The sequence below is a fragment of the Oncorhynchus mykiss genome, chromosome 20 (assembly GCF_013265735.2).
Source record: "Oncorhynchus mykiss isolate Arlee chromosome 20, USDA_OmykA_1.1, whole genome shotgun sequence".
NCBI classification, from domain to species: domain Eukaryota; kingdom Metazoa; phylum Chordata; class Actinopteri; order Salmoniformes; family Salmonidae; genus Oncorhynchus; species Oncorhynchus mykiss.
In genome coordinates, this window is record NC_048584.1 from 41,648,127 (window position 1) to 41,657,408 (window position 9,282).

Consider the following 9,282-nt stretch of genomic DNA (forward strand, 5'->3'; position numbering starts at 1 on the left):
CAACATTCCTCCATGTCGTCAGCAAACGAGCAAAAACAACGGATATCTTTGCGTGAAAGGAGCAGGTGTTATTGTTTAGTAAACGTGCATCGCTTCTGGGTGCCGAATGACATTTACAACTGCTAGTTGCTGCAGTGATGCTCATCAGATGAGACATCAGATATTATTGTCTGGTCTAACTAACTAACCATCTCTACTGTTGTTTCCTTTTAAAAAAGGTTGTCCTCTCTGTGCTTTTATTTCGATTTCAAAGTGAGGACATGCTGTGCAGCAATAAACCATTCACTTCCCTTTGCTCGTTCTGTGTGGTTTGAGCACCAATATGGCTGGGCGCCAGCCAAACTGAAACATGCTGGTGCCTTTATAGCAGTGTGTGGGGCTGTAGTCTGGAGTCTGTCTGTGTGGGGCTGTAGTCTGGAGTCTGTCTGTGTGGGGCTGTAGTCTGGAGTCTGTCTGTGTGGGGCTTGAGTCTGGAGTCTGTCTGAGTGGGGCTGTAGTCTGGAGTCTGTCTGTGTGGGGTGTAGTCTGGAGTCTGTCTATGTGGGGCTGTAGTCTGGAGTCTGTCTGTGTGGGGCTGTAGTCTGTCTGTGTGAGGCTGTAGTCTGGAGTCTGTCTGTGTGGGGCTGTAGTCTGGAGTCTGTCTGTGTGGGCTGTAGTCTGGAGTCTGTCTGTGTGGGGCTGGAGTCTGTCTGTGTGGGGCTGTAGTCTGGAGTCTGTCTGTGTGGGGCTGTAGTCTGGAGTCTGTTTGTGTGGGGCTGTAGTCTGGAGTCTGTCTGTGTGGGGCTGTAGTCTGGAGTCTGTCTATGTGGGGCTGTAGTCTGGAGTCTGTCTGTGTGGGCTGTAGTCTGGAGTCTGTCTGTGTGGGGCTGTAGTCTGGAGTCTGTCTGTGTGGGCTGTAGTCTGGAGTCTGTCTGTGTGGGGCTCTAGTCTGGAGTCTGTCTGTGTGGGGCTGCAGTCTGTCTGTGTGAGGCTGTAGTCTGGAGTCTGTCTGTGTGGGGCTGTAGTCTGGAGTCTGTCTGTGTGGGCTGTAGTCTGGAGTCTGTCTGTGTGGGGCTGGAGTCTGTCTGTGTGGGGCTGTAGTCTGGAGTCTGTCTGTGTGGGGCTGTAGTCTGGAGTCTGTTTGTGTGGGGCTGTAGTCTGGAGTCTGTCTGTGTGGGGCTGTAGTCTGGAGTCTGTCTATGTGGGGCTGTAGTCTGGAGTCTGTCTGTGTGGGCTGTAGTCTGGAGTCTGTCTGTGTGGGGCTGTAGTCTGGAGTCTGTCTGTGTGGGCTGTAGTCTGGAGTCTGTCTGTGTGGGGCTGTAGTCTGGAGGTTGTCTGTGTGGGGCTGTAGTCTGGAGTCTGTCTGTGTGGGGCTGTAGTCTGGAGTCTGTCTGTGTGGGGCTGTAGTCTGGAGTCTGTCTGTGTGGGGCTGTAGTCTGGAGTCTGTCTGTGTGGGCTGTAGTCTGGAGTCTGTCTGTGTGGGGCTGTAGTCTGGAGGTTGTCTGTGTGGGGCTGTAGTCTGGAGTCTGGCTGTGTGGGGCTGTAGTCTGGAGTCTGTCTGTGTGGGCTGTAGTCTGGAGTCTGTCTGTGTGGGGCTGTGGTCTGGAGTCTGTCTGTGTGGGCTGTAGTCTGGAATCTGTCTTTGTGGGCTGTAGTCTGGAGTCTGTCTGTGTGGGGCTTCAGTCTGAAGTCTGTCTGTGTGGGCTGTAGTCTGAAGTCTGTCTGTGTGGGCTGTAGTCTGAAGTCTGTCTGTGTGGGCTGTAGTCTGAAGTCTGTCTGTGTGGGCTGTGGTCTGGAGTCTGTCTTTGTGGGCTGTAGTCTGGAGTCTGTCTGTGTGGGGCTTCAGTCTGGAGACTGTCTGTGTGGGCTGTAGTCTGAAGTCTGTCTGTGTGGGCTGTAGTCTGAAGTCTGTCTGTGTGGGCTGTAGTCTGAAGTCTGTCTGTGTGGGCTGTTGTCTGAAGTCTATCTCTTGCAATCCATGTGTATGTGACCAAAGAAAATGTGTTTGATTTGATTTACATATTGGTTTCTATCTTTTTCTTTCTCTGTCTTACCTTTTATTACTTGTACATCCAAATTCTCTTATCATCCACTACCTCCGTGTGGTCATGTTCACTTTTAAAGGGGAGTACTGGTATAAGAAATATGATGGAAACTCGGTCTAGCCTTGGCTTAAAACCAATTCAATACTTGACTGTAAAATGTACAAGAAGTGTAAAACATTCAGGAGAAAAGAAAGACAAAGAGGTGGGATAAAAGGAGTGTATTAGTTTGACTGTGTTCAGATGTGTAGGGTTAATCTGGATCCAAACTAGATCTCTTTGTTTCAGTCGTAGAGGAAAAAGGAGAGTATTAGTTTGACTGTGTTCAGATGTGTAGGGTTAATCTGGATCCAAACTAGATCTCTTTGTTTCAGTTGTAGAGGAAAAAGGAGAGTATTAGTTTGACTGTGTTCAGATGTGTAGGGTTAATCTGGATCCAAACTAGATATATTTGTTTCAGTTGTAGAGGATAAAAGGAGAGCATTAGTTTGACTGTGTTCAGATATGTAGGGTTAATCTGGATCCAAACTAGAGCTCTTTGTTTCAGTTGTAGAGGAAAAAGGAGAGTATTAGTTTGACTGTGTTCAGATGTGTAGGGTTAATCTGGATCCAAACTAGATCTCTTTGTTTCAGTTGTAGAGGAAAAAGGAGAGTATTAGTTTGACTGTGTTCAGATGTGTAGGGTTAATCTGGATCCAAACTAGATCTCTTTGTTTCAGTTGTAGTGGAAAAAGGAGAGTACTAGTTTGACTGTGTTCAGATGTGTAGGGTTAATCTGGATCCAAACTAGATCTCCTTGTTTCAGTTGTAGAGGAAAAAGGAGAGTATTAGTTTGACTGTGTTCAGATGTGTTGGGTTAATGTGGATCCAAACTATATCTCCTTGTTTCAGTTGTAGAGGAAAAAGGAAGTGCTACTAGAGTACACAATAGTAGATATTTGTAGATAGAAGGTGACCTTCGGAAAAGGGGTATTTGTCATTACAAAGAAAGGAGGACCAAGGCACTCCTCATATAATTAAGGCATGTTCAATAGAACAAAGATTTTAAAAAAACTCTGACTCGTTTTCGACAGCAAAGCCTTCGTCGGGAAGTGCTTTGATTTATTATTTTTTCAGTGTGGATTCCAGGCTAGAGTAGGTCCTATAGATCCCCAGTAGCAGACTGCTTCCAGTACTATAAACAGACGCCCTCCAGGAGGTGAGGAATCCTTTATTTGATAGATTTCCTGCTTCAACACCAGGGATTACCCTCTCAACCTTCTACTCCTTCCAATTCCTTATTGGCTCAGGTAACGATTGTGTGTTTTTGTGTGCGTGTGTTTGTGTGTGTGTGTGTGTTTGTGTGTGTGTGTGTGTTTGTGTGTGTGTGTGTGCGTGTGTGCATGTGTGTGTATGTTTCGTTTTGTTTGTTTTGTTTTTCTCCATCTGTCTTCCTAGGTGACCCACAACTATTAAACACACTCCTGGTTCACCGTGCTGGTTCAAGGTTCACCGTGCTGCTCTGCTCACCAAGCTACAGAACACCATGCTGCTCTGCTCACCAAGCTACAGAACACCATGCTGCTCTGCTCACCAAGCTACAGAACACCATGCTGCTCTGCTCACCAAGCTACAGAACACCGTGCTGCTCTGCTCACCAAGCTACAGAACACCATGCTGCTCTGCTCACCAAGCTACAGAACACCATGCTGCTCTGCTCACCAAGCTACAGAACACCATGCTGCTCTGCTCACCAAGCTACAGAACACCATGCTGCTCTGCTCACCAAGCTACAGAACACCATGCTGCTCTGCTCACCAAGCTACAGAACACTGTGCTGCTCTGCTCACCAAGCTACAGAACACCGTGCTGCTCTGCTCACCAAGCTACAGAACACCATGCTGCTCTGCTCACCAAGCTACAGAACACCATGCTGATCTGCTCATCAAGCTACAGAACAGCATGCTGCTCTGCTCACCAAGCTACAGAACACCGTGCTGCTCTGCTCACCAAGCTACAGAACACCATGCTGCTCTGCTCACCAAGCTACAGAACACCATGCTGATCTGCTCATCAAGCTACAGAACACCATGCTACTCTGCTCACCAAGCTACAGAACACCATGCTGCTCTGCTCACCAAGCTACAGAACAACATGCTGCTCTGCTCACCAAGCTACAGAACACCATGCTGCTCTGCTCACTGAGCTACAGAACAGCATTCTGCTCTGCTCACTGAGCTACAGAACACCATGCTGCTCTGCTCACCAAGCTACAGAACACCATGCTGCTCTGCTCACCAAGCTACAAAACACTGTGCTGCTCTGCTCATCAAGCTACAGAACACCATGCTGCTCTGCTCACCAAGCTACAGAACAACATGCTGCTCTGCTCACCAAGCTACAGAACACCATGCTGCTCTGCTCACCAAGCTACAGAACACCATGCTGCTCTGCTCACCAAGCTACAGAACACCATGCTGCTCTGCTCACCAAGCTACAGAACACCATGCTGCTCTGCTCACCAAGCTACAGAACACCGTGCTACTCTGCTCACCAAGCTACAGAACACCGTGCTGCTCTGCTCACCAAGCTACAGAACACCATGCTACTCTGCTCACCAAGCTACAGAACAACATGCTGCTCTGCACACCAAGCTACAGAACACCATGCTGCTCTGCTCACGAAGCTACAGAACACCATGATGCTCTGCTCACCAAGCTACAGAACACCATGCTGCTCTGCTCACCAAGCTACAGAACACCGTGCTGCTCTGCTCACCAAGCTACAGAACACCATGCTGCTCTGCTCACCAAGCTACAGAACACCATGCTGCTCTGCTCACCAAGCTACAGAACACCGTGCTACTCTGCTCACCAAGCTACAGAACACCATGCTGCTCTGCTCACCAAGCTACAGAACACCATGCTACTCTGCTCACCAAGCTACAGAACACCATGCTGCTCTGCTCACCAAGCTACAGAACACCATGCTGCTCTGCTCACCAAGCTACAGAACACCATGCTGCTCTGCTCACCAAGCTACAGAACAATATGCTGCTCTGCTCACCAAGCTACAGAACACCATGCTGCTCTGCTCACCAAGCTACAGAACACCGTGCTGCTCTTCTCACCAAGCTACAGAGCACCATGCTGCTCTGCTCACCAAGCTACAGAACACCATGCTGCTCTGCTCACCAAGCTACAGAACAACATGCTGCTCTGCTCACCAAGCTACAGAACACCATGCTGCTCTGCTCACCAAGCTACAGAACACCATGCTGCTCTGCTCACCAAGCTACAGAACACCATGCTGCTCTGCTCACCAAGCTACAGAACACCAAGCTGCTCTGCTCATCAAGCTACAGAACACCATGCTACTCTTCTCACCAAGCTACAGAACACCATGCTGCTCTGCTCACGAAGCTACAGAACACCATGATGCTCTGCTCACCAAGCTACAGAACACCGTGCTGCTCTGCTCACCAAGCTACAGAACACCATGCTGCTCTGCTCACCAAGCTACAGAACACAATGCTGCTCTGCTCACCAAGCTACAGAACACCGTGCTGCTCTGCTCACCAAGCTACAGAACACTGTGCTGCTCTGCTCAACAAGCTACAGAACAACATGCTGCTCTGCTCACCAAGCTACAGAACACCATGCTGCTCTGCTCACCAAGCTACAGAACACCATGCTGCTCTGCTCACCAAGCTACAGAACACCATGCTGCTCTGCTCACCAAGCTACAGAACACCATGCTACTCTGCTCACCAAGCTACAGAACAACATGCTGCTCTGCTCACCAAGCTACAGAACACCATGCTGCTCTGCTCACGAAGCAACTGTAACACTCTATTTAATGTCCATGTGTCTATGTGTTCAGGTGTGTCAGTGCACCTAACAGAAGAACAATACATTATTGCCGATTGTCTGTTTCAGATCACGGGAATTCATATTTTTTTCATTTGAACCCGTTCAGAAACACAGAAATACAACGAGGGTAATTAGCTGCTAAATATTAAACCCTACACTATGTCTGTGCATGTGTCTGTGCATGTGTGTGTGTCTGTGAATGTGTGTGTGCGTGTGTCTGTGCGTGTCTGTGTCTCTGTCTGTGTGTCTGTCTGTGCGTGTGTCTGTGCGTGTGTCTGTGCGTGTGTCTGCGCGTGTGTCTGCGCCTGTGTCTGTGCATGTGTCTGTGTATGTGTGTGTTTAGCCCTTTCCTGCAGTCAAATGACCTAGTGACAACATGGGTAGATTTTCAATTTAAACCTACTAGAGAGCGTGTGCCCTCAGGCCTGGAGGGAAGCTAAAGTCATTCCGCCACCTGGTTGGCTATTTGAGCAAGCTTTACTGGCTCAAATAGCCAAGCAAATCAGCCTGTTACCAACCCTTAGTAAACTTTTGAATAAAACATGTTTTGAACAGATACAAGGCTATTTTACTGTAAACAAATTTACAAGAGACTTTCAACGCGTTTATAGGGAAGGACATTCAACAAGCACAGAACTTACACAAATGACTGATGATTGGCTGAGAGAAACATATAATGAAAAAGATTGTGGAGGTTGTTTTGTTAGACTTCAGTGCGGCTTTTGACATAATCGATCCTAGTCTGTTGCAGGAAAAACGTTATGTGTTATTATTATACCTTTATTTAACTAGGCAAGTCAGTTAAAGAACAAATTCTTATTTTCTTTATGATTCTTATTTTCAATGACGGCCTAGAGCGTTGGACTAGTAACCGGAAGGTTGTAACAATGGGGTTAACTGCCTGTTCAGGGGCAGAACGACAGATTTGTACCTTGTCAGCTTGGGGGTTTGAACTTGCAAACCATCCGGTTACTAGTCCAACGCTCTAACCACTAGGCTACCCTGCCGCATCATGGCTTTACACCCCCTGCTGTATTATGAATAAAGAGTTACCTGTCTAACAGAACACAGAGGGTGTTTCTTTAAAAGACTCTCCAACATAATCCAGGTAGAATCAGGAATTCCCCAGGGCAGCTTTCTATGCCCATCAATTTTTTTCAATCTTTACTAACGTCATGCCACATGCCACTTTGAGTAAAGCCAGTGTGTCTATGTATGCGGATGACTCAACACTATACACATCAGCTACTACTTCGACTGAAATGAATGCAACACTTAACAAAGAGCCACAGTTAGTTTCAGAATGGGTGGCAAGGAATAGGTTAGTCCTAAATGTTTAAAAAACTAAATGCATTGTATTTGGGATAAATCATTCACTAAAACCTGAACCTCAACAAAATCTTGTAATAAATATGGTTGAAATTGAGCAAGTTGAGATGACTAAACTGCTTGGAGTAACCCTGGATTGTAAACGGTCATGGTCAAAACATATTGATGCAGTAGTAGCTAAAATGGGGAGAAGTCTGTCCATGAGAAAGTGCTGCTCTGCCTTAATAACACTGTCAACAAGGCAGGTCCTACAGGCTCTAGTTTTTTCGCACCTGGACTACTGTTCAGTCGTGTGGTCAGGTTCCACAAAGAGGGACTTAGTAAAATTACAATTGGCTCAGAACAGGGCATCACGGCAGGCCCTTAAATGTACACAGAGAGCTAACATTAACAATATGCATGTCAATCTCTCCTGGCTCAAAGTGGAGGAGAGATTGACATCATCACTACTTGTTTTTATGAGAGGTATTGACATGTCGAAAGCACCAAGCTGTCTGTTTAAACGACATAGCACACAGCTCAGACACCCACGCATACCCCACAAGACATGCCACAAAAAGGTCTCTTCACAGTCCCCAAGTCCAGAACAGACTATGGGAGGCACACAGTACTACATAGAGCCATGACTACATGGACCTCTATTCCACATCAGGTAAGTAATACAAGCAGTAGAATCAGTTTAAAAAAAAAATCAAAATACACCTTATGGAACAGCGGGGACTGTGACGCAACATAAACACAGGCACATGCATACACACACATGAAAACATACACACTATACAAACATGTACACATGGATTTTGTGTTGTAGATATGTGGTAGTGGAGTAGGGGGCTGAGTAGGGGGAGTAGGGGGCTGAGTAGGGGGAGTAGGGGGCTGAGTAGGGGGAGTAGGGGGCTGAGTAGGGGGAGTAGGGGGCTAACACATTTAGTGTGTTGTGAAATATGTTCTGAATGTATTGTAATGTTTTTAAAATTGTATAAATGCCTTAATTTTGCCAGACTCCAGGAAAACTAGCTGCTGCCTTGGAAGGAACTAATGGGGATCCTTAAAAGCAGATGGTCTGAGTTAGTGAGTACAGGCCCACCGTAGGTCTGAGTTAGTGAGTTCAGGCACACAGTAGGTCTGAGTTAGTGAGTTCAGTCCCACAGTAGATATGAGTTAGTTTCAGGCCCACCGTAGGTCTGAGTTAGTGAGTTCAGGCCCACAGTAGATGTGAGTTCAGGCCCACAGTAGATCTGAGTTAGTGAGTTCAGGCCCACAGTAGATGTGAGTTCAGGCCCACAGTAGATCTGAGTTCAGGCCCACAGTAGATCTGAGATAGTTTTAGGCCCACAGTAGTTCTGAGATAGTTTTAGGCCACAGTAGATCTGAGATAGTTTTAGGCCACAGTAGATCTGAGTTAGTTTTAGGCCACAGTAGATCTGAGATAGTTTTAGGCCCACAGTAGTTCTGAGATAGTTTTAGGCCACAGTAGATCTGAAATAGTTTTAGGCAACAGTAGATCTAAGATAGTTTTAGGCCACAGTAGATCTGAGTTAGTTTTAGGCCCACAGTAGATCTGAGATAGTTTTAGGCCCACAACAGGTCTGTGTCACCAACGTGTCTGCTAAAGCACTAACTGGTATAGATGGCTGATTACCAGCCTCTACCAAGGAACCAAACACAATTGTCTATTTAAGTCAGGTTAGGGATCTGTCATGTCCACACCTAGCGTCATGGTCCTTGGTTCTTAGTGCCTATAGAGGCCCCTAGAATGCCTAGTACATTCTTTAACAAAAAGCCTGTTTATTTTTCTCTCAACCCTCTCTGCCCCTCCCTCCGTCTTTGTTTCTCTCTGAGGGTCCTTGCGAGATGCTTCTTGATGAAGAGGAAACATCTGGTTGTAAGAGTTCCTTCATTATCCTCCGATAGAGAGAGAGAGAGAGAGAGAGAGAGAGAGGGGCACCTGAGCAAACACAGCGCTCCATCACAATACCCTCTTTATGTTTTACATCATCTCAGACAAACCAAAACAGAAGCAAGAGGATCCATCCCAAATGGCACCCTTATTCCGTATGTAGTGCATTACTTCTGACCAG

The 9,282-nt window shown here is 46.9% G+C and overlaps 1 protein-coding gene across 1 annotated transcript; it reads right to left on the minus strand.

The window, feature by feature from the left end:
• Positions 1 to 361: 361 nt before the first annotated feature.
• On the minus strand, positions 362 to 8,921 carry LOC118942018 (uncharacterized protein DKFZp434B061-like). The gene is made up of 2 exons (XM_036955565.1): positions 8,912 to 8,921; positions 362 to 1,947 (listed from the first exon to the last, which is right to left on the minus strand). The coding sequence occupies exons 1-2, from the start codon at positions 8,919 to 8,921 to the stop codon at positions 362 to 364; spliced, it is 1,596 nt and encodes a 531-aa protein (XP_036811460.1).
• Positions 8,922 to 9,282: the final 361 nt, after the last annotated feature.